The following is a 26,590-nucleotide window of genomic DNA, read 5'->3' on the forward strand; positions in this document are numbered from 1 at the left end:
GTATGCTGCTTTTTTTTTTTCCCACTTAACATCTTCACCATAAACGTTTTTCATTTTTTTAAAGGCTTTTCTGAAAAACAGTTAAAAATCCAATTTGCCTCGGTGTGATCAGCACCTGCATATAGCCCTGTTCACATCATTGCTTCACTGTGACTGGACTTGGCCTTGGTTTTCAGTTTTTCATGATCACCAGTATTGTTTCAGTGAATATCTTCCTAACACATAGAATTGTATCCTTGAGAATATAATCTCAAATGAAGAGAATTTTGTTAGAAATGAGTATTCCCCCCCAAAAATCTTTGTTAATTGAACATTAAAAAATGGGTACTTTATTTCAATTTTTTCTCATTAGCGAGGTTGGCTATCTTTAAGTAGTTTTCTCTTAATTACCTGTTTATATCCTTTGCCTGTTTATAAGTTTGGGCTCTAGTGAGGTTCTTTTTCTTATCAAGTTATATGAACTCTTTATACTCGAAAATTATTTTATTTATTTTAAAGACTTACTTATTTTAGAGAGCAAGTGAATGAGCATGAGCAGTCGGGGGTGAGCAGAGGGAGAGGGAGAGAGAGTCTCAAGCAGACCCCCCACTAAGCATGGAGCCTGACACAGGCCTCCATCTCGGGACACTGAGATCATGACCCGAGCTGAAACCAGGTCAGACACTCAACCAACTGAGCCACCCAGGAGCGCCTAGACTCGAAAGTTGTTTATATCAGTTGTATTTGTGGCAAATTCCTCTCACTGCCTTCCTTTAAATTTTTATGTATTCTTAATGTTTTATTATAAAAGCAGTTCATACTAAGCAGCACATAGTATGCTCACGTAGTTCAGGGGGTTACAAACTGAAAATAAATTTGCTTCCTCCTTCTGAGGCCGGTTCCCCAGAACTGGCCACTTCGGAACCATTTCTGGTTTTAGTTCTGATGATCGACCCCAGAGCTTTATTCCTACATTTCTTACCGCCTTTGACTCCCTGTTAGAGAGGTTGAGGACTCCCACTCACTTTCCACAACATCTCCCTCTACTTTGAGGTGGCGGTTATTTCTCCTTCTCTTGGTGGTTACTTTTGTGACCCGAAATAATAAAGGTACACCTCTCTTCCTTGACCCATCAACTTTATGGACACTGCAACTTAATCTCTTAAGTTAAAAGATGAGGAACATTGTGTCCTTACATTTCTTTACATCTCTCTTCTCAGTTGCCTCCCAAATCCCATAAGGTGTTAATAACAGCCACATGCCATGGGCCAGGCACCATTCTAAACACTTTACAAAGAGTAACTCGCGGAACGCCATGTGAGGTATTTCCTGCTATTTCCCACCTATCTACGGACAGAGAAACTGGGATCCAGAGAAGGGAATTTGTCCAAGTTCAGGGAAGTAACTGGCTAAGATCTGATCCCAGAGGCCTCCCCTCTGAGTGTTCAAGTTCTTAATCATGGCGTCATGCTGCCTTTCAGCTCTGTCCTTGTCTTTATTGTGTAAAGGCTATAACCTTTGAATTGTGTTCTGTCATCTCTTTCATGTTTTAGAACTTGTCTGAAAGTCTAGAAACCAATAAGTAACACTTAGGATTGTTTGTATAGAACTATGTGCGGACCTAAGTGATGGTGTGCATTGGATGGGAACGAAATATCCCAGTAGACACCTAGGCTTCCACTGGAGAGAGACTTTTACGAGTAAAAGGTGATGTGTATTATTTTTTTCTTGCTTTCATCAGTTATCAAAATCATGTATTTTAGTTTGCTTCATATTTAGACTATGGCTTTTCTGTACAGCCTTTTTTTAAGTTTTGGAGGCCTTTTTCATAGGGTTTGTTTATTGTCAACAGAGCGGCGTATACCCTCACCCTTCTACTGAGGTCACACAGCGTTAGACCGTTTGGTGTGATTCCCTTTTCTTCTTGAAGAGCTTAGGGCTCTTTGATTCCCTGCTTTAATTTGTATCCCTGAGCTCTAGACTTCTTCCTGAGGTGCCCTACAACTGTCATACCACAATTATTTTTCTTTTTTCTTTTTTTAATTTGTTTTATTTTATTTTTTATTTTTTATTATTTTTTTTAATACCACAATTATTTTTCACTGTCCTCATGAGTTAAGTCTACAGTTTCTTGGATCTCACTTCTACTTTATTATATTCCTTTAAAAACATGTTTGGATTATTGGGGCACCTGAGTGGCTCAGTTGGTTAAGCATCTGACTCTTGATTTCAGCTGACATCATAATCTCAGGGTTGTGAGTTCAAACCCCACATTGGGCTCCACGCTGAGCGTGGATCCTACGCAGGATTCTCTTTCTCTCCCTCTCCTACTGCCCCTTCCCACTCTCTTAAAAAAAAAAAAATGGATTATTTAGTCAAAGAACTTTTTCCTAAGATTATATGGAGGGTAAGCTGTGAGCCATGCACACTTGAAAGAGCCTTTATTTTCCCCATATACTTGCTCAGTAACTTGGCTGAGTATAGAATTGTAGGTTCAAAGCAGTCTTCCCTCAGAATTTTTAAGGCATTGCTGTATGTTCATCTGGCATTGAGTTACTCATGTGAAGTCTGATCTTAATCTGGTTCTTATTCCTTTGTGACAACATGGTTTTTCTCTTTGAAAATTCTAGCATTTATTTCTTTATCCATGTAGTTGTGAAATTTCTCAAGTGTGATTTTCTGTGAAGGTTCTTCTTTGCTTTCCCTGCTTATGAGCGTTTGGTATATACCCTTTCTGACTGAAGACTTTTGTTTCTCTCAACTCTGAGAAGTTTTAAAGATATTACTCTTTCTCCCTTTCCTGTACCTCTTTTCTATTCTCTCTTTTTAATTTCCTATTAGGTGGAGGTTGACCTCCAGTACTGAACTTCTTTTTTTTTTTCATCCATTAAAAAAATCTCTGGGGCACCTGGGTGGCTCAGTTGGTTAAGTGACTGCCTTCGGCTCAGGTCATGGTTCCAGGGTCCTGGGATCGAGCCCCGCATTGGGCTCCCTGCTCCGCGGGAAGCCTGCTTCTCCCTCTCCCACTCCCCCTGCTTGTGTTCCCTCTGTCACTGCCTCTCTCTGTCTCGCTCGCTCTGTTAAATAAATAAGTAAATAAATAAAATCTTAAAAAATAAAATAATCTCTTTTTGTTTTAAATCTTTTCACTTTTGTTTTTAATTTCCAAGAACCCTCTTTTTCTCTTACAGTCCCTTCTTTATGGGAACCTGTTCTTGTTTTATGCTGCATTATCTGTTAAATGTCGTAGGGTACTAAGTTGAACCTTCAAATGTTCTCTTCCGTGCTTTCAGTCACCTCATTGTTCCCTCTGAGCTCAGTTGGTCTTTTATTTATCTTGGTCTTTTGGGGGCATGTGTTCTTTGGTTTTCCTCAAAGATCTGGTGATCTTTATTAGTCCCTTTGTACTTATGAGAGAATGAATACATTGCTTTATAAAATAAATGGCTGGCATGGCTTTTCGGACCTTGTCGTTTGGGAATTTTTCTCCAACAGACTTTTCCCCTAAGTGGGAAGGACCAGTAGGGAACCGAGTACAAAGGTGGTATCTATCAAGTGACATCTTCATTTTAGGGTTTTATGGGTGAAGAACGGGGAGCAGGCAGCCTGCCCTCCTTCGCCAACCGCTGCTCCACCCCACTGTCCCCAAGACAAGAAGGGCTTGGTTCTGAGGTGTTCATACCACACAGGGAACTCCCCCACTTTGCTTTTTTATTTTAGCCTAGTCTCTCTGTGTGCGGTGAGGCTGAGAGGGAGGTCCAAGTAGGCAGTGGGATCTGGCTGTGCTGTTTGTAGTGAGCCTGTCTGTCTGTGTGTCTCTCTCTCTGTGTATATATTTATATATAATTTTATTTATTTATTTATTTTATTTATTTATTTTTTACCAATTCAGGCCAGTTATCAAAATAGTAACAAGTTAGAGGTCGTTGGGAAGATGCTGTTTCTAGTAGGAATGAGAAGTTCAAGCCGATGTATAAATTGTCAGCAGACATGAGGGCTAAAACCAGAGTCTTCTATACAACCCGAACAGATCCCGAGGGCGACATTGTTTTACAGAGTAATAATAGAAGGTCAAAAGGATGACCCTGAAGGGTGAATAATGGTCTATTCAAGAAGCAAGGAAGCTCATAGCTTCAGATTTCCATAATGAATGATGGAAAATAAAATTTTGTTATTTTGAAGGGATGTAAGTTAGTGTCCTAGATTATTAGCTGTATGGGATATTGGACATGATGGAGTTAATGGAGTCCGATTCCATCAGTGTTGATGGAGTTCCTATGGTGTGCCAGGCTTTGTTCTAAGTGCTTTTTTCACAGGGTTCATTTAATTTTTACAGATTATTTATATATTTGTAATACATTAAATCTCTTGTAGAATGTAGCTAGATTGAATTAAGTCTTGATGGTGTGTGTTTAGCCAATAAAGGAGATGCTTGGTCTTCAAGTCCCGCTTCATTCAGGGATTCTGCCCTGATGTACTTGACACAGGGAGCAGTCAGGGCAGCCCCTAGATTTCTTCAGCAGTGAAGAAATTGGGAGTCGGTGAGACTGAGCAGTTTGATTATGCTCACACGGCTTGGATGTGACAGAACCAGTTCTAGAACACAGATTACTGTCTCAAGGGTTCCCATGTGGTTGGACTCTGGGGCACTAATATTCTAACTCTCAGGCCCTCTGACTTCTTACGATTTGTGATTGTTCATTCTCAGCTGCCCCTTGGCTTTGGTGTGGCGGCCAGTGTCCGCGTGGGCAATGCTCTAGGTGCAGGGAATGCTGAGCAGGCTCGGTACTCCAGCATCACCGTTCTCCTGTGTGCGGGTGAGTTTGAGCGGTTCCGCTCCCCGGCGCCTGTCCTGAGTTTTGTCTGTTAAGTTAAAATACACACATCAGAATTTCTCTAGGGAATTGATTTACCTATATAAACTCAACTGAAGTATTCCTTAAGCTCTTTCCAGTTTACTCAGTTAAATAAAACTTCTCATTATGATTTTCTATCGTTAGGTACCAATGACATAATGTTACACTTGGTACCGTTGAAAAATGTTCCAGTTGTTATCATCTGCAGGCTCATTTTCTGACCAAAGTCTCGGTGACTGCTTCTCCACATTCCTGGATCCCTGCCTCCTCTATGGCAGCTTTAATGCTGTGGAATCTGAGCAGTTAGAGAAGATTCTGATTGTACTGACATCTTACTGACATCTTTCCTATGAATCTGCCTTAGAAAAAGGAGTCAGAATCATCTGATCATCTTTGCTCTCTTCATAGATAGTTAAGAAGAAACACTTTAAATTATCACATTTCTTTTTTTTTTTAAGATTTTATTTATTTATCTGACAGAGAGATAGAGATAAGAGCACAAGCAGAGGGAATGGCAGAGGGAGAGGGAGAAGCAGGCTCTGCACTGAGCAGGGAGCCCAATGCGGGGCTCGATCCCAGGACCCTGGGATTATGACCTGAGCCGAAGGCAGATGCTTAACCATCTGAGCCACCCAGGCACCCTAAATTATCACATTTCTTAATTCATTGACACAACTATCTCCTGAGGATCCAGCACTAGGATTTATTACACTCGGGAGAATTTTCATTTCCGGTTGCTTCTTCTGTATTTTCCAGGTGTTTGTGCGCTCATAGTGGGCGTTTTAATTGCAGCTTTGAAAGATGTGGTTGCCTACATATTTACCAGTGACAGGTATGTACTCCTCTTTTTGAGAAATGTTTTCTGTTTCATGCTTGCTTTTTTTTTTTTTCCAGTGTACTTTTCTGGTTCTAAGAGGTGAGTGCTATTTTCCTTCGCAGGAAAATCCGTAGTGCAGCCAGGAATGAGAACCACAGTACTAAATTTGAAGGAATTTGGGTGAAGGAAGCCCATGGTAACCATCCCCCCTCCTCCAATACCCAGTTTCTTTATTTATCAAACCTGAGTGGGGTTTCTCTTGTGCTCAATGCTGGTTTTGCTCAGAGACACAGAAAAAGCACATGGAGTATCTTCATCCCCAGAAAGGCACCTCCCAGTGCACAGCATATGGACTCCCTGCACGCCTGAATCAAAAGGGCAGAATTTGTATAGATCACTAACTCAATCTTAGGTTGAATTTTACCATGTTTTCTGTAATTATGTGTTTGCACAATTATCTTGATATAACGAAGTGTCTTTTGTATAAACCAGATCCTCTTTATGGAAAAGCTTCAGTAATTTTCACTGGTTGCCTCAGATTACTCCTCTGAAGAAATTATTTATTTATTTATTTTTAAGATTTTATTTATTTGATAGAACGAGAGAGCACAAGCAGGGGCAACAGCAGTGGGAGAGGGAGAAGCAGGCTCCCCTGCCAAGCAGGGAGCCTGATGCGGGGCTCGATCCCAGGACCCTGGGATCATGACCCGAGCTGAAGGCAGACACCTAACCATCTGAGCCACCCAGGCACCCCGAAATTCGGTTTTATTACTTAATAATACTTTTGACAAACATCTCTCAGAGATCAGGGCTAGCACTGGGCAAGTTTGAGTCAGATGAAATAAAGACAGCCTTTCAAGTGGAGTCTAAGGAACAAACAGACAGGTGGTCTATCTGCAAAATAATAACTGTTCTTTGGGCATGAAGCTTTGAAAAAGTTCAACTCATTCTTCCTCCTCCAGTCTTGGAAATATGGGCTGTTATTTTTCAAGGTTACAGCTGAGCTGGGAGCAAGGGATGGTACTAAGGACAGTTAAAACACCACAAAGCTCGTCATTATTACCAAGATACATCAACTTTTCTTTTCTTTACATTTTTTATTGTTATGTTAATCACCATACATTAGATCATTAGTTTGTGATGTAGTGTTCCATGATTCATTGTTTGTGCATAACACCCAGTGCTCCATGCAGAATGTGCCCTCTTTAATACCCATCACCAGGCTAACCCATCCCCCCACCCCTTCCCCTCTAGAACCCTCAGTTTGTTTTTCAGAGTCCATCATCTCTCATGGTTTGTCACCCCCTCCGACTTACTCCCCTTCATTCTTCCTCTCCTGCTCTTCTTTTTTTTTTCTTAACATAGATTGCATTATTTGTTTCAGAAGTACAGATCTGTGATTCAACAGTCTTGCACAATTCACAGCGCTCACCATAGCACATACCCTCCCCGATGTCTATCACCCAGCCACCCCCTCCCTCCCACCCCCCACCACTCCAGCAACCCTCAGTTTGTTTCCTGAGATTAAGAATTCCTCCTATCAGTGAGGTCATATGATACATGTCTTTCTCTGATTGACTTATTTCACTCAGCGTAACACCCTCCAGTTCCATCCACGTCATTGCAAATGGCAAGATCTCATTCCTTTTGATGGCTGCATAATATTCCATTGTGTATATATACCACTGCTTCCTTATCCATTCATCTGTCGATGGACATCTTGGCTCTTTCCACAGTTTGGCTATTGTGGACATTGCTGCTATAAACACCGGGGTGCACGTACCCCTTCAGATCCCTACATTTGTATCTTTGTGGTAAATACCCAGTAGTGCAATTGCTGGATCGGATGGTAGCTCTATTTTCAACTTCTTGAGGAACCTCCATACTGTTTTCCAGAGTGGTTGCACCAGCTTGCATTCCCACCAACAGTGTAGGAGGGTTCCCCTTTCTCCGCATCCCCGCCAACATCTGTCGTTTCCTGACTTGTTAATTTTAGCCATTCTGACGGGTGTGAGGTGGTATCTCATTGAGCTTTTGATTTGGATTTCCCTGATGCCGAGCGATGTTGAGCACTTTTTCATGTGTCTATTGGCCATTTGGATGTCTTCTCTGGAAAAATGTCTGTTCATGTCTTCTGCCCATTTCTTGATCGGATCATTTGTTCTTTGGGTGTTGAGTATAAGAAGTTCTTTATAGATTTTGGATACTTGGGGCACCTGGGTGGCTCAGTCGTTGAACGTCTGCCTTCAGCTCAGGTCATGATCCCAGGGTCCTGGGATCGAGCCCCACATAGGGCTCCCTGCTCAGCGGGAAGCCTGCTTCTCCCTCTCCCACTCCCCCTGCTTGTGTTCCCTCTCTTGCTGTGTCTCTCTCTGTCAAATAAATAAAATCTTTTAAAAAAAATTTTTTTTGGATACTAGCCCTTTATCTGATATGTCATTTGCAAGTATCTTCTCCCATTCTGTTGGTTGTCTTTTGGTTTTGTTGACTGTTTCTTCTGCTGTGCAAAAGCTTTTTATCTTGAAATCCCAGTAGTGCATTTTTGCCCTGGCTTCCCTCGCCTTTGGCGATGTTTCTAGGAAGAAGCTGCTACAGCTGAGCTCGAAGAGGCTGCTGCCTGTGTTCTCCTTTAGGATTTTGATGGACTCCTGTCTCACGTTTAGGTCTTTCAACCATTTGGAGTCTATTTTTGTGTGTGGTGTAAGGAAATGGTCCAGTTTCATTCTTCTGCATGTGGCTGTCCAATTTTCCCAACACTATTTGTTGAAGAGACTGTTTTTTTTCCATTGGACATTCTTTCCTGCTTCGTCAAAGATGAGTTGACCATAGAGTTGAGGGTCCATTTCTGGGCTCTCTGTTCTGTTCCATTGATCTATGTGTCTGTTTTTGTGCCAGTACCATACTGTCTTGATGATGACAGCTTTGTAATAGAGCTCGAAGTCCGGAATTGTGATGCCGCCATCTTTGCTTTTCTTTTTCAACATTCCTCTGGCTATTCGGGGTCTTTTCTGGTTCCATACAAATTTTAGGATTATTTGTTCCATTTCTTTGAAAAAAGTGGGTGGTATTTTGACGGGGATTGCATTGAATGTGTAGATTGCTGTAGGTAGCATTGACATCGTCACAATATTTGTTCTTCCAGTCCGTGAGCATGGAACGTTTTTCCATTTCTTTGTGTCTTCCTCAATTTCTTTCATGAGTATTTTATAATTTTCTGAGTACAGATCCTTTGCCTCTTTGGTTAGATTTATTCCTAGGTATCTTATGGCTTTGGGTGCAGTTGTAAATGGGATCGACTCCTTAATTTCTCTTTCTTCTGTCTTGTTGGTGTATAGAAATGCCACTGATTTCTGTGCATTGATTTTATATTCTGCCACTTTACTGAATTCTTGTATGAGTTCTAGCAGTTTTGGGGTGGAGTCTTTTGGGTTTTCCACATAAAGTATCATATCATCTGCAAAGGGTGAGAGTTTGACTTCCTCTTTGCCGATTTGGATGCCTTTGATTTCTTTTTGTTGTCTGATTGCTGTGGCTAGGACTTCTAATACTATGTTGAATAGCAGTGGTGAGAGTGGACATCCCTGCCGCGTTCCTGACCTTAGGGGGAAAGCTCTCAGTTTTTCCCCATTGAGAATGATATTCGCTGTAGGTTTTTCATAGGTGGCTTTTATGATATTGAGGTATGTACCCTCTATCCCTATACTCTGAAGCGTTTTGATCAAGAAAGGATGCTGTACTTTGTCAAATGCTTTTTCTGCATCTATTGAGAGGATCATATGATTCTTGTTCTTTCTTTTGTTAATGTATTGTGTCACGTTGATTGATTTGCGGATGTTGAACCAACCTTGCAGCCCAGGGATAAATCCCACTTGGCCGTGGTGAATAATCCTTTTAATGTACTGTTGGATCCTATTGGCTAGTATTTTGGTGAGAATTTTTACATCCATGTTCATCAAGGATATTGGTCTGTAATTCTCTTTTTTGATGGGGTCTTTGTCTGGTTTGGGGATCAAGGTAATGGTGGCCTCATAAAACAAGTTTGGAAGTTTTCCTTCCATTTCTATTTTTTGGAACAGTTTCAGGAGAATAGGTATTAATGCTTCTTTAAATGTTTGGTAGAATTCCCCTGAGAAGCCATCTGGCCCTGCGCTTTTGTTTGTTGGGAGATTTTTGATGATTGCTTCAATTTCCTTTGTGGTTATAGGTCTGTTCAGGTTTTCTCTTTCTTCCTGGTTCAGTTTTGGTAGTTGGTACATCTCTAGGAATGCATCCATTTCTTCCAAGTTATCTAGTTTGCTGGCATAGAGTTGCTCATAATATGTTCTTATAATTGTTTGTATTTCTTTGGTGTTGGTTGTGGTCTCTCCTTTCATTCACAATTTTATTTATTTGGGTCCTTTCTCTTTTTGATAAGTCTGGCCAGGGGTTTATCAATCTTGTTAATTCTTTCAAAGAACCAGCTCCTAGTTTCGTTGATCTGTTCTACTGTTCTTTTGGTTTCTAGTTCATTGATTTCTGCTCTGATCTTTATTATTTCTCTTCTCCTGCTGGGTTTAGGCTGTATTTGCTGTTTTTTCTCTAGCTCCTTTAGGTGTAGGGTTAGGTTGTGCATTTGAGACCTTTCTTGTTTCTTGAGAAAGGCTTGTATTGCTATATACTTTACTCTTAGGACTGCCTTTGCTGCATCCCAAAGATTTTGAACAGCTGTGTTTTCATTTTCATTGGTTTCCATGAATTTTTTTAATTCTTCTTTAATTTCCTGGTTGACCCATTCATTCTTTAGTAGAATGCTCTTTAGCCTCCGTGTATTTGAGTTCTTTCCAACTTTCCTCTTGTGATTGAGTTCCAGTTTCAAAATATTGTGGTCCAAAAATATGCAGGGAATGATCCCAGTCTTCGGGTACCGGTTGATACCTGATTTGTGACCTAGGATGTGATCTGTTCTGGAGAATGTTTCATGGGCAGTAGAGAAGAATGTGTATTCTGTTGCTTCAGGATGGAATGTTCTGAATATGTCTGTGAAGTCCATTTGGTCCAGTGTGTCATTTAAAGTCTTTATTTCCTTGTTGATCTTTTGCTTAGATGATCTGTCCATTTCAGTGAGGGGGGTGTTAAAGTCCCCCACTATTACTGTATTGTTGTCAATGTGTTTCTTTGCTTTTGTTATTAATTGCCTTATATAATTGGCTGCTCCCACATTAGGGGCATAGATATTTACAATTGTTAGATCTTCTTGTTGGATAGACCCTTTAAGTAGGATATAATGTCCTTCCTCATCTCTTATTACAGTCTTTGGTTTAGAATCTAATTTGTCTGATATAAGGATTGCCACCCCAGCTTTCTTTTGGTGTCCATTAGCATGGTAAATGGTTTTCCACCCCCTCACTTTCAATCTGGGGGTGTCTTTGGGTCTAAAATGAGTCTCTTGCAGACAGCATATCGATGGGTCTTATTTTTTAATCCCATCTGATAGCCTGTGTCTTTTGATTGGGGCATTTAGCCCATTTACATTCAGGGTAACTACTGAAAGATATGAATTGAGTGCTATTGTATTGCCTGTAAGGTGACTGTTACTGTATATTGTCTGCGTTCCTTTCTGATCTATGCTGCTTTTAGGCTCTCTCTTTGTTTAGAGGACCCCTTTCAATATTTCTTGTAGGGCTGGTTTCGTGTTTGCAAATTCCTTTAGTTTTTGTTTGTCCTGGAAGCTTTTTATCTCTCCTTCTATTTTCAATGACAGCCTAGCTGGATATAGTATTCTTGGCTGCATATTTTTCTCATTTAGTGCTCTGAAGATACCATGCCAGTCCTTTCTGGCCTGCCAGGTCTCTGTGGATAGGTCTGTTGCCAATCTAATGTTTCTACCCTTATAGGTTACATATCTCTTCTCCCGAGCTGCTTTTAGGATTTTCTCTTTGTCTCTGAGACTTGTAAGTTTTACTTTAGATATCGGGGTGTTGACCTATTTTTATTGATTCTGAGAGGGGTTCTCTGTGCCTCCTGATTTTGATGCCTGTTTCCTTCCCCACATTAGGGAAGTTCTCTGCTATTATTTGCTCCAATATACCTTCTGCCCCTCTCTCTCTTTCTTCTTCTTCTGGGATCCCAATTATCCTAATGTTGTTTCGTCTTATGGTATTGCTTATCTTTCAAATTCTGCCCTCGTGATCCTGTAGTTGTTTCTCTCTCTTTTTCTCAGCTTCCTTATTTTCCATCATTTCATCTTCTATATTGCTGAATCTCTCTTCTGCCTCATTTATCCTAGCAGTTAGTGCCCCCATTTTTGATTGCACCTCATTAATAGCCTTTTTGATTTCAACTTGGTTAGATTTTGGTTCTTTTATTTCTCCCGAAAGGGTTTCTCTAATAACTTCCATGCTTTTTTCAAGCCCAGCTAGTATCTTCAAAATCATGATTCTGAACTCTAGGTCCGACATCGTACTAATGTGCGTATTGAGTAGGTCCCTGGCAGATGGTACTACCTCTTGTTCTTTTTGCTGAGGTGATTTTTTCCGTCTTGTCATTTTGTCCAGAGGAGAATAGATGAATGAGAGAACAAAATGCTAACAGGGTAACAATGTCGCCAGAAAATATATTCTAGATAAATCAGAAAAGACCTGAAACCAGGGGAAAAGAAAGAAAAAGAAAGAGAAAAAAAAAAAGATAAAAACAAACAAAAACAGAACAAAACAAAAACAGAGTATGATCAAATATGATCAGGCTGGTGATCAGTGCCACACACTAGATTTTGGGTGTATTTTGGTCTGTTAGAAGAAAGGGCCTCCCAAAATTTTAAAGAAAGAAAGACTTATATATGTACAAATTAAGGGTTGATACGTTGAAGGGATAGAATATGACTGTAAAGATGAAAAGTATAAAAAATTTTATAAAGAATTGATAAGAAGTTTGAAAAAAGAAAGAAGGGGATTTAAAAAAAAAAGGGGAGAGAATGTGATCAGGCAGGAGACTAGAACAAAGCCATACACTAGAGATTTAGGGTATATTTTGATCTGTTAGAAGAAACTGTATCTCAAAATTTTAAAGAGAGATCAACTTACATATATATGTCAAAAATAAGGGTAACTACTATGAAGGGATAGAATATGCCTCTAAAAGTGAAAAAAATGTTTTTTTAAAAAAGGGATTGATAAGATGTTGGGAAGAGAAAAGAAAAATTTAAAAAAAAGTTAAAAAAATTAACTTTGAAAGACTAAAGAATCATGGTAAAAAAGCCATGAATTCTATGTGCAGTACTCCCCTAGCGCTGGAGTTCTCCCGTTCTCCTTGATCGGTAAACTTGGTCTTGGCGGGCTGTTCATGCTGATCTTCTGGGGGTGGGGCCTGTTGCCGTGGTTCCCAAATGTCTTTGCCGGAGGCGGAATTGCCCCGCCCTTGTCGGTCGGGGCTAAGCAAGCTGCTCGGGTTTGCTCTCAGGAGCTTTTGTTCCCTGCAAGCTTTGGAGGACCAGGGTGAAAATGGTGGCCTCCCAATCTCCACCCGGAGGAGCTGAGAACTCGGGCCCCTGCTCCTCAGTGCGCCCCCAGAGAAAAGCAGTCACTCCCGTCTCCCCGGTCCCCGGCCGCACTCCGTGCTCACCCGGCCTGTGACCGAGCGTTTCTATCTCTGGCACCCGACCCCGAGTGGAGTCTCCAAACCCAGCAGATCCCTGCGGTGCGCTCCCGCGCCGCTCCTCCCGGGGGAGGAAGGGGAGTCTCCCCGGATCTGCCGCTTGTTAGGTCCCTGCTGGAGGCACAGTGGCCCGACTGGGCCGCGGATCACAGTTTATGGCCACCCCGAGCTGAGAGCCCGCGCCTCGGCTCCGTCTCCGCAGCCGGCTTCCCCGCTCCGATACCTGGGAGCTCTGCTGCACTCAGGCACCCCCGGTCTTTCTGTGACCCCAAGGGTCCTGAGACCACACTGTCCCGCGAGGGTTCCACCCCCTGCTTAGCCACTGGAGCGACGTCCCTCAGCGGATCCGGCTTCTAAAAGTTCCGATTTTGTGCTCCGCGGCTCTAGCACTTGCCAGAAGCGGCCCAGGGAGGCCCCCTCCCCCGCCGTCTATCCTCCCGAATATCGCCTCGGAGTCACTTCTCCGCACTACCTTCCAGTAAGTGGTCGCTTCTCTGTTCAGAGAGTTGTTGCTATTCTTTTCTTCGATCTGCTGTTGAGTTCGCAGGTGTTCAGAATGGTTTGATCCCTAGCCAGCTGAATTCTTGAGACCAGACAAAATCCAGGTCTCCTACTCCTCCGCCATCTTGCTCCTCCCCCTGCATCAATTTTTCTTGAAGAAACACTCCCCAGGTCACTGCAAGCGTTTGGTTAATTTCCAGAGTTCCAAAAAAATTGATTCTGACGATATTTGTCAGTTTCTGACAATATATCTTTTACCTGTGCATGGGCCATACTTTCCTCTTTCTTTGAATGCTTGTGGGTTGTTTTTGTTGGAATTACATTTTGAATATTGTAATGAGATAACTCTGGAGATCAGGTTCTCTTTCCTTGGGAATTGCTGTTCTTACTTGTTCTCATTGCTGTTCTGTATTTGTCCATTTGTTTAGTGTTTTTCCAAACTACTTTTTACGAAGAGTGTTTTCCCTGTCATGTATGGTGTCTCTTATCTCCTCAGTCAGCCAGTGGTCTGACAGATTTCCTTAAATGTCTTGATCCAATAAGAAAAGAGATATTTTTTATTTTATTTTATTTTTTTTAAAGATTTTATTTATTTATCTGACAGAGACAGTGAGAGAGGGAACACAAGCAACAGGCAGAGGGAGAGGGAGAAGCAGGCTTTGCCCCGAGCAGGGAGCCCGATGTGGGGCTCGATCCCAGGACCCTGCGATCATGACCTGAGCCAAAGGCTGGCACTTAACCGACTGAGCCACCCAGGTGCCCCCAAAAGAAATATCTTTTAGAAGTTCTGTCTCTAAATAATTTGACAGGCACTACATGGAAGGCACTTCAGCCCAAAGGGGTTGAGACAGTGGGCAGCCTCTATGCCAATCCCTTAGTGAACTGCCAAGGAGAGCAAAACACGCAATTCTGATTTTTGGAGGAAACGATCCTTATTGTCCAACATGCCACCAATAAGCCACATCAGGAATGCAGGCAGCCATCCCTATAGCTGCCTGTCATGGGAACCAGGGGATGGGAAATGGTAGCTACTATGCAAAACACCGAAATTCATGGATGCTTAATTAGCCTCTTCCTTCATCAAGTGTTCTTGCTGCAAGTTTTCAGCTAGACTCCAGAGTTCTGAAAATGGTTGATTTTGACATTTCCTGCCAGTTCAAGGACTGTTTTGGTAAAAGGATTGGTTCTTGGAGCTTCCTAGTCCACCAGATATAGACTTTTCATACTAATCTGACTCTTACCCTTTTGAAGGAAAAATTTTTTTTTCTGGAACTCTTTCAGATATTCCTTTTGTCCTTGGATGTGCTTAGGTATAGGTGAATCTTTTTCTTTTATTCAGTGTGGCATTTTATAGACTTTCAGTGTGAGGCACTGGATTTTTCTTTAATTCTGGGTAACATATAAATGGTAGAACTTAAGGATTAATCCGAATTGTCTCTTTTCTCTCATTTTCTGTCTCTGTGTTTTGGCATATTTCCTCAGCTTTATCTTTCAAATTGAAATTTAGGGTTTTGCCAAGTCTGTTTCCTTATCTGGTCCTTAAATAGAACATTTTATTTTAGTGTTCATCTTTTCCATTTCATTTTTTTTCCATCTGCTTCTTTTTCCTTGCGTTCTGTGTTTGCTTAGAGAAATGTCAGCTCTTTGTGTCAACTATTCTGCACCCTCATTTTGGTCTTTCCTTTTTTTTTGGTGCTGTGGATTTTCTTCAGTGGCTGGTGAACACTGGGTTAATGTCCGTTTGAATGAAAGACCACATTGTCGTTTTGATTAGTAGAGAATAGTGTACAGAGTGGTCACTTTACAGTCCTATGTCTGTGCCAAAGAGGTGACTCCTGGTGAGAGGGCTGACCCCAGGCTGTGGGGGTGGTCGCTGTCGACCAGCAGTCTTCCCATTTAGGGTGAATGGTAGGGAAGCAGGACAAATTCCTTCAGGGAGCATATGATAGCCTGTCTCATGTATCGCAACCACATTGGCTCCGTCATGCAGGACCTTAGTCACCTCCAGCTCTGCTGTGTCTCTCTCCAAAATCCCAGGACCTCCGCTGTAGTCCCTCCCCAGGCAGATCTCCCACCATAATCAGAGTTCAGAGGATCCATGAATGTTTCCTGTATGAACACTGACTTTCACCTCCAGTTTTGAGGAAGACTCCCATTTGCAGAGGAAGATTACCATACACAGGCTGAAACCTTTTTTTCCAACCTGCACATTTTTATACTCATAAACAAAACTTCCAACAGTTATCCTCCATAGCGGCAGCCTAGACCGTGTCCCTTTTACCCCAAATTCTAACTAACAGAACTTAAATTAGTGAGGCTTTATTGTGTACTCGTTTTGTCAACTAGAAAAGTAGTGTTTTCACCGAATTACCTGATCAATTTCTTAGGTTTGTCAGATCCGTAGTTAATTAGTACTCCATTGATATGTGATTTTTGAGTCACTGACTCCTTTTTTTCCTCCAACAGAGATATCATTTACCTTGTGAGCCAAGTGATGCCTATTTTTGCTCCCTTTCATCTATTCGATGCACTTGCGGTGAGTATTTGGAGTGATTTTGGTCTAAGATACATGGCAAAATTTGTGTTTCTAACTTTTGAATTAAACGTCTGTGATTTCATCTTTGAGAAGAGAGAGCTCTTGCTTCAGGCATTCTTAGCCATTTGTGGAAAAGATGGGTCACGGTAGAGTATAGCATCTCAAGGTGGAAGAAACCAGAGCCATCCAACCTCCACTTCTTTATCTGGGGCCTGAATGCCCTGTGTGACATCCTGACCAAGTGATCAAGTGATCTCTGCTGTATCGTCCAAGGCAGGCGAGGCCACCTTTGAGTTAACTCTGACCACTAAAAAGTGTTTCCCTAGGCTGATTTTCTCTAGATTTGTAGGTATTTGGAGACCCTTCTTCTGTACCCTGGAATGATGCCTTGAGGCTTATTCCCAATTTCAGCAATTAGCCCTCATGAGATGATTTCTGGGTACATTTGCCATCTTGCTTTTTCCCCCAAGGAATTTCTAATGTTTGTTAACGTCGCTCTGAAGATGGGGTACCCAGTTGAACACTGGCTGTGTTAAGAATAATGTGGAAGAAAACAAGACGATCGTTGCCACTCTGGTTCTGGGCATTTCTGAAGCCCATGATCGCATTAATATTTTTCAGCCATGATATCAGACTGGTTTCTGCTGAGATTTCCATCAGTGAAGCTCTACATTTTTTAACATGTGCTTTTACAAAATATTTTTTAAGGATTTATTTATTTTGGTAGGGAGGGGCAGAGGGAGAAGGAGAGAGAAACTTAAGCAGACTCTGCGCTGAGTGTGGAGCCTGATGTAGGGCTCGATCCCACAACCCTGAGATCATGACCTGAGCCCAAATCAGAGTAGGACGCTTAACCCACTGAGCCACCCAGGCTTCCGACAAAATATGTTTAAATAGAGATTTAAATGATGTTACCTGATGGCTTTCTGATGAAAGTTGTTAATGTAACCTTAGAAGCAAAACATTTTTCTTTATCTCTTACATAATGTGTGGTTCTCGTTTTGAGAACTGACCGTATCCAGACTTGTGATGTATTAATGTAGTAATCCAAACTTGATGTGATGACAGGTAAATGATTGCAGTGTTGGTTTTGGTATTCCTCTCTTTAGGGCACCTGCGGGGGAGTCCTTCGAGGTACAGGAAAACAAAAGATTGGTGCTATCTTGAATGCCATTGGTTATTATGTTTTTGGTTTTCCCATTGGAATATCTCTGATGTTTGCTGCTAAACTTGGGATAATAGGTATGTTTTTGATTCTTCTGTGATCAACTTCAAATCTCATCTGTCTTACTAAGATAAACTGCTTGAGATATAAAGCAGTTGACTGAAAAGTAACCCCTGTGGCATTATTTTCTCCTGAAACAGTTCCTCCCTGCCTCCTCTGTACAACAACACTGGAAATGTGGTCTTGAAGAAAATAGACATGATCTGTGCCCTCAGGATGGGGCCAGGATTAATTAATTACTCAGTAATTCCATTTGGGTTCAGTACTGCAAGAGAGAAGAACTTGGTCCTGTGAGCACCTATCATGGGTTGGAGGACAGAGTTGCCAGAACTGGCTTGCCCTAAAGTAGTCATGCATTAGCCTCAGACCTGCAACATGATGATTTACCTAGGTGAAGTGAACACCACTTATTGAAAAACTATTCTTTGCCCACTGAATGATCTTGGCATACTTGTTGAAAATTAGTTGGCTATAGATATATGAGTTTATTTCTGGACTCTTCCTTCTACTCTGTTAGTCTCTATGTCTGGCTCATAGCAGGACCACTCCGTTTTGATTTCTGAGATCAGGAAGCGTAAGCCTTCCAGCTTTGTTCTTTTTAAATTTTGTTTTGGCTATTTGAGGATCCTTGGGATTCCATATGAATTTGAGGGTCACGTTTTCCATTTTTGCAAAAAAGAAAACAAAAACCATTAGAATTTTTATCTGCATTGAATCTGTAAACTGCTTTGGAGAGAATATTGGAATCTTAACAATAATAAGTCTTCCAGTCCATGAACAAAGGATGTCTTTCCATGTATTGGGGTCTTTAATTTCTTACAGCCAGTGTTTTGTAATTGTCAGTGTTTTTTCACTTCCTTGGTTAAGTGTATTTATTTTATTTATTTGACAGACAGAAACACAGCAAGAGCGGGAACACAAGCAGGGGGAGTGGGAGAGGGAGAAGCAGGCTTCCCGCCGAGCAGGGAGCCCAATGCGGGGCTCGATCCCAGGACCCTGGGACCGTGACCTGAGCCGAAGGCAGACGCTTAACGACTGAGCCACCCAGGCGCCCCCCCTTGGTTAAATTTATTCCTAGATATTTTATTCTCTTGGATACAATTGTGTATAGAATTATTTTCTTAATTTCCTTTTCAGATTGTTCCTTCATGGTATATTAAAACACAACTGATTTTTGTGTGTTAATCTAAGTTTACGAATTTATTAGCTGTAGTATTTTTTTTAAAGATTTTATTTATTTATTTGACAGAGAGAGACAGTGAGAGCAGGAACACAAGCAGGGGGAGTGGGAGAGGGAGAAGCAGGCTTCCCGCTGAGCAGGGAGCCCGATGCGGGCCTCAATCTCAGGACCCTGAGATCGTGACCCAAGCCGAAGGCAGATGCTTAATGACTGAGCCACCCAGGCGCCCCTAGCCGTAGAACTTTTTATGTGTGGATTTTTTAAAAGATTTTCTATATATAGGATCATGTCATATGTAAATAGAAATCATTTTACTCCATTTCTAATTTTTTAAATTTTTTATTTTTTATCAAGATAAGTGTGTTCTTTAATCCCCATCACCTATTTCCCTCTTTCCCCCCAACTTCCCCGCCTCAGTTTGTTCTCTATAGTTAAGAGTCTGTTTCTTAGTTTGTCTTTCTTTGTTTCTTAAGTTCCACATATGAGTGAGATCATATGGTATTTGTCTTTCTCTGGCTGACGTATCTTGTTTTGCCTTATACTCTCTAGCTCTACCCACACCATTGCAGATGGCAAGATTTCATTGTTTTTAATGCCCAAATAATATTCCATACACCACATTTTCTTTATCCATTCATCTATTGATGGACACTGGGTTGCTTCCATATCTTGGTTATTATAAACAGTGCTGTAATATAGGGATATATATATCTTTTTGAAATAGTGTTTTCATTTTCTTTGGGTAAATACCCAGAAGCAGGGTTATTGGATCATATGGTAGTTTTACTTTTATTTCTTTGAGGAACCTTCATTCTGTTTCCCTAAGTGGCTGCACAAATTCACATTCCCACCAACAGTGTATGAGGTTCCCTTTAACTTTATTTTTTTTAAGATTTTTATTTATTTATTTGAGACAGAGCGAGAGTGAGAGAGAGAGAGCATGAGTAGGGGAAGGGGCAGAGGGAGAGGGAGAAGCAGATACCTCCCTAAGCAGAAAGCCCAGTGTGGGGCTCTATCCCGGACCCTGGGATCGCAACCTGAGCCAAAAGCAGATGCTTAACTGACTGAGCCGCCCAGGTGCCCCGAGGTTCTCTTTTCTTCATATCCTTGACAACACTTTCTATTTCTTGTCTCTTTTGTACTAGCCATTGATTAGTGATATTTTCATTTGTATGTTGGCCATCTCTATGTCTTTGGAAAAAATATCTCTTCAGGGTCTCTGACCATTTTTTAATCAGATTGCTTTTTGGTGTTGAGTTATATAACTTCTTTATAGATATTTTGGGTATCACTTGCAAATATCTTCTCCTATTTGGTAGATTGCCTTTTTGGTTTTTTGATGGTTTCCTTTGCTGTGTGAAAACGTTTTATTTTGGTATAGTCCCAACAGTTTTTTGGTTTTGTTTTCCTTGCCTGAGGAGATAGGTCCATAAATATGTCTAAGAGATTACTGTTTATATTTTCTTTTGGGAGTTTTATGGTTTGGGGGGTCTCACATTTAGGCCTTTACTCCATTTTAAGTTGATATTTGTGTATGGTATAAAAAGTGGTCTAGTTTCATTCTTTTTCATGTAGCTGTCCAGTTTCCCCGAAACCATTTATTAAAAAGACTCTTCTATTGCCTTCCTTTCCAATTTTAATGCCTTTTATTTCTTTTTCTTGCCTTATTATTATGGCAAGAACTTCTACAATAGAGCTTTAACATTTTTCTATATTCTTCTACAGTACTTTTTTTTTAAAGATTTTATTTATTCATTTGACAGAGAGACACAGCGAGAGAGGGAACACAAGCAGGGGGAGTGGGAGAGGGAGAAGCAGGCTTCCCGCCGAGCAGGGAGCCCGACGCGGGGCTCGATCCCAGGACCCTGGGATCATGACCTGAGCCGAAGGCAGATGCTTAACGACTGAGCCACCCAGGCGCCCCTTCTTCTACAGTACTTTTATTTTTAAGTTTAGAAAATGTAAAAACTGAAATTCACATGATGTAAGATAATATTCACAGAGAGCTTTTATCAGAAATATGGTAACATTTTATGTATGTTATATTATTTAGGTTTATGATGCCCACATACGATGTGATCTCCCACTAGTTCCACCTTAAATCTGAAGAAGCTAAAACCTGAAGAGGTTAAGTAGTTTTTCCCACAGATAGCAAGTGATGAAACAGGATTTGAACCCAGAGAGTTTGCCTCCAAAGTCGTACTTATTACTGTTGTGGGCACATTATATCCATCCCTTTGCGTTTCATAATCCCCTCATTCATTCAACAAAGCTTTGTCTGTATAGCTCGGGCCCTGCGGTATGTTAGAATCTGGGAATATAAAGATAAACCAGATCCCGATCTTTTGTGAGCTCATGGTGCCTGCTCTTACTATTTATTCCTCTCACGTTCTTTGGCAATTTTTCTACTTTATGCTCTTTGAAGGTAGGCCTTCACCAAGGCCCAGGAGATGATCCTTTTGCTTTTCTTGTTCTGCATTCTCTTCCTCAGAAGCCTCAGGGCCTCACCTCAGTCTTTGGTGCCTGTGGCTGCTGGATCTCCATCTCTGGGCCTGACTTCATGCCTGAGGTCCTGCTCTGTGTATTGCAGCTGCCCCACGTGTTCACGGTGGTCCTGCCAACATCTCTGACTCCTGGCCCCCTTTCTGATCTAGTCTTCCAGGCTCAAGAACTCTGCCCCAGTGATGCTGCCAAGTCTTACCAGCTCTGCCTCCGTAACCTCTCATATCTGCGAGGGATTTATCCCTACTTCAGAGAGGAAGAGTTGAGAATGTATAATGGGTATGGCATTTATCTTAGCGTTTGTTATCTCCGGTAAACTACGTGCCTAACTCAGATATTTATTACTCTCATGAAGCTATTACCACTCAGCCTGTGTTTTCCTGCAGAGCAAGCAAAGGAAGAGGTACTTGAGGCCGCTTCTGTTTCTCAGACATCTTTCTTTCTCAGGGAAATTCTTCTCTCCTGGGTTTACTTTTTGTTTATTTATTTATTTTTAAAGATTTATTTATTTATTTATTTATTTGACAGAGAGAGACAGTGAGAGAGGGAACACAAGCAGGGGGAGCTGGAGAGGGAGAAACAGGCTTTCCGCGGGGCAGGGAGGCTGATGCGGGGCTCAATCCCAGAACCCTGGGATCATGACCTGACCCGAAGGCAGACACTTAACGACTGAGCCACCCAGGCGCCCCTCTCTCCTGGGTTTAATCTCAAAATAGTACCTGGCGATTTCTGTCTGTAGGGAATAAATCCATTCATGTCAAAAGATGACAGAGCCAACTCTGAAATCCAGCTGCCAGTTAGTCCCAGACCTGGAGGCCGTTTGTGTTTTCATGAAGTGGGTACATCTCTGACACTCAGTTGTTTATGTTCATTTTGGAAATGTTAGCTGCTGTTCAGGCATTTTTTAAAATCCTTTTCCTCAAAAGCTTTTACACATTTCTTGTTAATTTTAGCCTGGGACGTTTTATCCTTTAGTTGCCATTGTAAATGAGGTTTTCCCCTTCCAATATGTAATCTGAGTGGTTGTTTTTTATGTGTAGGAGGTCTGTTAGTTACTATATGTGAATTTTCTATCTTGTTACTTTGGAATTCCTCTTAACTGCAGTAGTTTTCCGTTGAATGTCATGGCTTTTCCGGGTATACAGTCATATCATCTACAAATAATTTTATATTGTCTTTACCAGATTTGATACCACTTACTTCTTTCTTTCTTTTTCTTAATGTTTCTAGTAATATAATAAATTGTTGTAGTATTTGTGGAAATGCTTGTCTCGTTCAGGATTTTTTAGATAATGCTTCCAGTGTTTCTATGATAAATATCATGCAGGATTTGGGGCTAACACACACACATGCAAACACACATAAGTAAGCGGATGTGTACTTGCTTTTTAAATAATGTTAAAGAAGTATCCATTCAGTCTATTTTATTGAATATTTCCAACCAGAATGGTTGGGTATTTTGTCAAAAAGAATTACATATCATAGGTAAATAAGAATAATTTTACTTCTTCCTTTCCAATTTTTATGCCTTTTATTTCTTTTCTTGCCTTATTGTTCTGGCAAGAACTTCTACAATAGGATTTTAACATTATTTTTGTATTTGTCTACTTTATTTTTACTTTTGTTTAAAAAAATAACTTTTTAGGGGGGTGCCTGGGTGGCTCAGTCGTTAAGCGTCTGCCTTCGGGTCAGGTCACGATCCCAGGGTCCTGGGATCGAGCCCCACATAGGGCTCCCTGCTCAGCGGGAAGCCTGCTTCTCCCTCTCCCACTCCCCCTGCTTGTGTTCCTGCTCTCGCTGTCTCTGTCTGTCAAATAAATAAATAAAATCTTTTGAAAAATAAATAAATAAAAATAAATAAATAAATAACTTTTTAGTGTCTGTGGAAATGATCCTATGGCTTTTCTCCTTAAATATATTATGATGATAAATGATATTAATTGGTTTCCTCATATTGAACAATCCTGGTTATTACGTGCTGTTCTTTTATTGAGCTGCCAGATTCTATTAATATCTTATTTAAGGATTTTTTTTGCAATGATGTAAGTAAGATGGGTCTGTAGTTTTATTTTTTGTATAATCTTTCTTAGGTTTTGATATTAATTAATGTTATACTCCTTTCATAAAAGGAACTAAATTTCTTTCCTTTCTGTATGCCCTGGAACAATTTACATAGTATAGGAACGATTTGCTTTAAAAAGGTTTGGTGGAATTCTGTGAAACTGTTGTGACCTCATGTTTTGGAGGGGTTTATCCTTTTTACAGCTTTCTCAATTTTATCTCTGAAAAATCAGTCTGTTTAGACCTTTTTCTTTGGGGGGGGTCACTTTGGCAAGTCACCACTTTTTTTTTTTTTTTAGAAAATTATCCGTCATCAAGATCCTAAATGTACAAATGTACAAAATTGTGCAGAATAATCTATCATGTGTTTTGGGGATAAGTTGTTATACATGGGTTCTGCATATATATCCACATCTGTATTTTCTATAGACTTAAGTAACAGTGAATTTTTTTTTCTTTTTAGTGAAAAAAGTAGCCTAATTAGAGGACTGACGAAATGCTGTAGTGTGTATTCAAATAGGTTCTTTAGTTCTGTATCCAATCAGTACATTTTTTCCATGTAAAAAGTTTGAATCTGCCCCAGTTCTCTACGACATTTTAATCTTGCAGCTGTCCTAAGATCCCGCACCTCACAAACAGGTGCTTAGTGTCTTCTCTTGACTTTTTTGGAAATGTTACTTGGTGGCTTAATGAATAACTGTCTTCAGTGTCATCTCTCTTTTTAATGACTGGTACAGCCGGTGGGGGGGGCCTTTGCGGTAGCTGATTAACGTCGAGCTGGGCTTCATCATTCTCTCTTTGGGACACACAACTGCCGAATATTTATTACTGTCTCACGGTGCTGCTACCAAACACTGGCCCTAAACACGGGGGAAGTACCGTTTACTTAAATAGCAAGAGCCCCTGTTCTTAATAAGCTGCTAGCGTTTTACAATTCAACTTTACTTAAAAAAACAAAATGCAAAAACCTCTCTCTTATTAGAATCTAATGCTTCTTTAGAATAAGCAGATCTCCCTCTCCTTGTTCACTAAGGGGCTTTTTACCGTTGTACTTAGTAGGTGCTCAGATTTGTTAAAAAGTACTTTTAAATTATTAAAATTTTACTTTAACAGTATGGAAATTTTGGAAAATGCTTAAAATATACGGAAAATTAAATTACCTTTAATTATACTGCTGAGCTATAACAGCAGAGGCATTCAGTGTATTTTATTCCAGTATTTTTTCTGTCATTCACAGATGTAGGGTTACACTGAATATGTAATTTCCTCCTATCCCATGTTAAAGACATGGTTTTTATTATTTTTTTTTAAAGATTTTATTTATTTATTTGAGAGCGAGAGTGAGAGAGAGAGAGAGAGCACATGAGAGGGGGGAGGGCCAGAGGGAGAAGCAGACTCCCCGCTGAGCAGGAAGCCCGAAGTGGGTCTCGATCCTGGTACTCCAGGATCATGACCTGAGCCGAAGGCAGTCGCTTAACCGACTGAGCCACCCAGGCGCCCCAAAGACATGGTTTTTAGTACCTCTATAATATTTTCTTGTATCATTTCTTTAGTGCTTCCCTGATAGTGGACATTTAAATTGCTTCTCTTTATTTATTTATTTTTTAAGATTTTATTTATTTGTTTGACAGAGAGAGAGAGAACACAAGCAGGGGAACAGCAGAGGGAGCTGCAGAGAGAGAGAGGGAGAAGCAGGCTCTCCTGCCACATGAGGCTCCCTGCTGGGTGGGAAGCCTGCTTCTCCCTCTCCAGCTCCCCCTGCTTGTGTTCCCTCTCTCTCTCTCTCTAATAAATAAATAAAATCTTTAAAAAATTAAAAAAGTAAGTAAATAAACTGCTTCTCTTTATAAATAAGATTGTGATGTGCATCCTAGGTGTACGAATTACTAACATCCCTGAGTCTTTCCTCAGGACGATTCCTATAGGATCACTCCCTCAAAGGGATGTCAGTCCACCTGCTTCTCAACTAAAGAGAAGTTTTGTTGAATTCTCAGGGGTTTGGTTAAATTCCAGGTTTTGTTTCATTACCAGGAGTCCACAGAGGACCAGCCTCCGTGTGCCTTTGCCAGTGTGGGGCCCCGCATGTGTAATGAATGAATGAATGGACTAATTCTCAATCTATGCCATATTCCATCTCTAACCAAAGCAGCCTGCTTTGTAGCGAAATTGTTGATATACGAGTAGATATTTTTATATCCACTTTGGCATATAATGGATATTTTAGTTTAAATAGTTCCTTCTCATAAGTGGATAGGCATTGTTTATATCTTTTTTTTTTTTTAATGGATCCATTCATATTCTCAGTAAACTTTTCCACACCGCAGTTGGTTTCTCCTGGGCCTGGGCCTGCTCCTCCCTCTGCCTGCAGGGCCTGTCCTGTAGCTGTCACAGCTGCCCCCCCTCCCCCACGGGAGAGAGCCACCTGCCCTCTTCGCGGACTCGGGGCTGTAGGTCACTGTGACGGCGCTCTGCTCGGTGTCTTCCGTGGCCCTCCTCACCCTTCCAGCTAGCATGTTTGCTGTCTTGTCTCCCCCAGTAGCGTGTAAGCTCCAGGAGGGCCCTGATCTTGGCAGCCTGTCCAGTTCTGTGTTTCCAGCCCTTAAAACAAGACCTGCCACAAACAAAGCCAGGACATACTCGTTTAATCAACGTATAAGCAGCGAACGGTTCTGTGGTGTTTTTACTGCTTATTGGCAGAGTGATTGCCACTGATGGATCAGTGGGAAGCTTGAGTCTAATCCTGGTCCATGCTTATGTAAATTTCTAAGGCAGTTATTTTAACTCTGCAGACACAGTAAATTTTGGAAGAATGTTAACAATGACGGGAAAATAACTTGAAAACATCTAAGCCAAGGTTCTCATTCCTGTATCCCTAGGTCTCTGGTCTGGATTGATCATCTGTGTTTTCTTTCAAGCCCTTTTCTATTTGGTGCTCATCTGGAGGACAAACTGGAAGAGAGTTGCGGAGCAGGTAACAGCGCGTCCTTCTAGAAGTGTGGCTCTTTCTTGGCCCCGTAGCTGGAAGGAATCTTCGAGGGTCAAAATGCTAAGAATGCCACTGGCAGCATGGCTCGCTTCGATTCCTGGAAAGCGTCTAATAGGAGAGTTAGGGGGCAGAAGGACATCATGTTTCAGCGCGTTTTCTTCTTCGTACAGTTAGTTCAGTGTCTACTCCCAAGGGCTTAACAATTGTACTGATTTATCTGTTTTTAGGCCTCTTTTTAGAAACATTTTTGGTCCATGTTTTCCTAAAAAGCAGTCTGCTAAGTATCTATGATCAGTGAGGAGTGCTTGGGGGCAGAAC

General features: G+C 41.1%; 1 protein-coding gene across 1 annotated transcript in view; it reads left to right on the plus strand.

The window, feature by feature from the left end:
• LOC114198204 (multidrug and toxin extrusion protein 2-like) overlaps positions 1-26,590 on the plus strand; it is a 60,794-nt gene that overhangs the window by 32,971 nt on the left and 1,233 nt on the right. The window contains exons 11-15 of the mRNA XM_028089551.2: positions 4,688-4,796; positions 5,592-5,667; positions 16,249-16,318; positions 17,428-17,560; positions 26,163-26,257. Of these exons, the coding sequence (XP_027945352.2) occupies positions 4,688-4,796; positions 5,592-5,667; positions 16,249-16,318; positions 17,428-17,560; positions 26,163-26,257 (483 nt within the window). The remainder of the gene's footprint in view (positions 1-4,687; positions 4,797-5,591; positions 5,668-16,248; positions 16,319-17,427; positions 17,561-26,162; positions 26,258-26,590) is intronic.

Source organism: Eumetopias jubatus, unplaced genomic scaffold, assembly GCF_037043125.1.
Source record: "Eumetopias jubatus isolate StellerSeaLion01/CBP00866 unplaced genomic scaffold, mEumJub1_p1.0 scaffold_10, whole genome shotgun sequence".
NCBI lineage: Eukaryota > Metazoa > Chordata > Mammalia > Carnivora > Otariidae > Eumetopias > Eumetopias jubatus.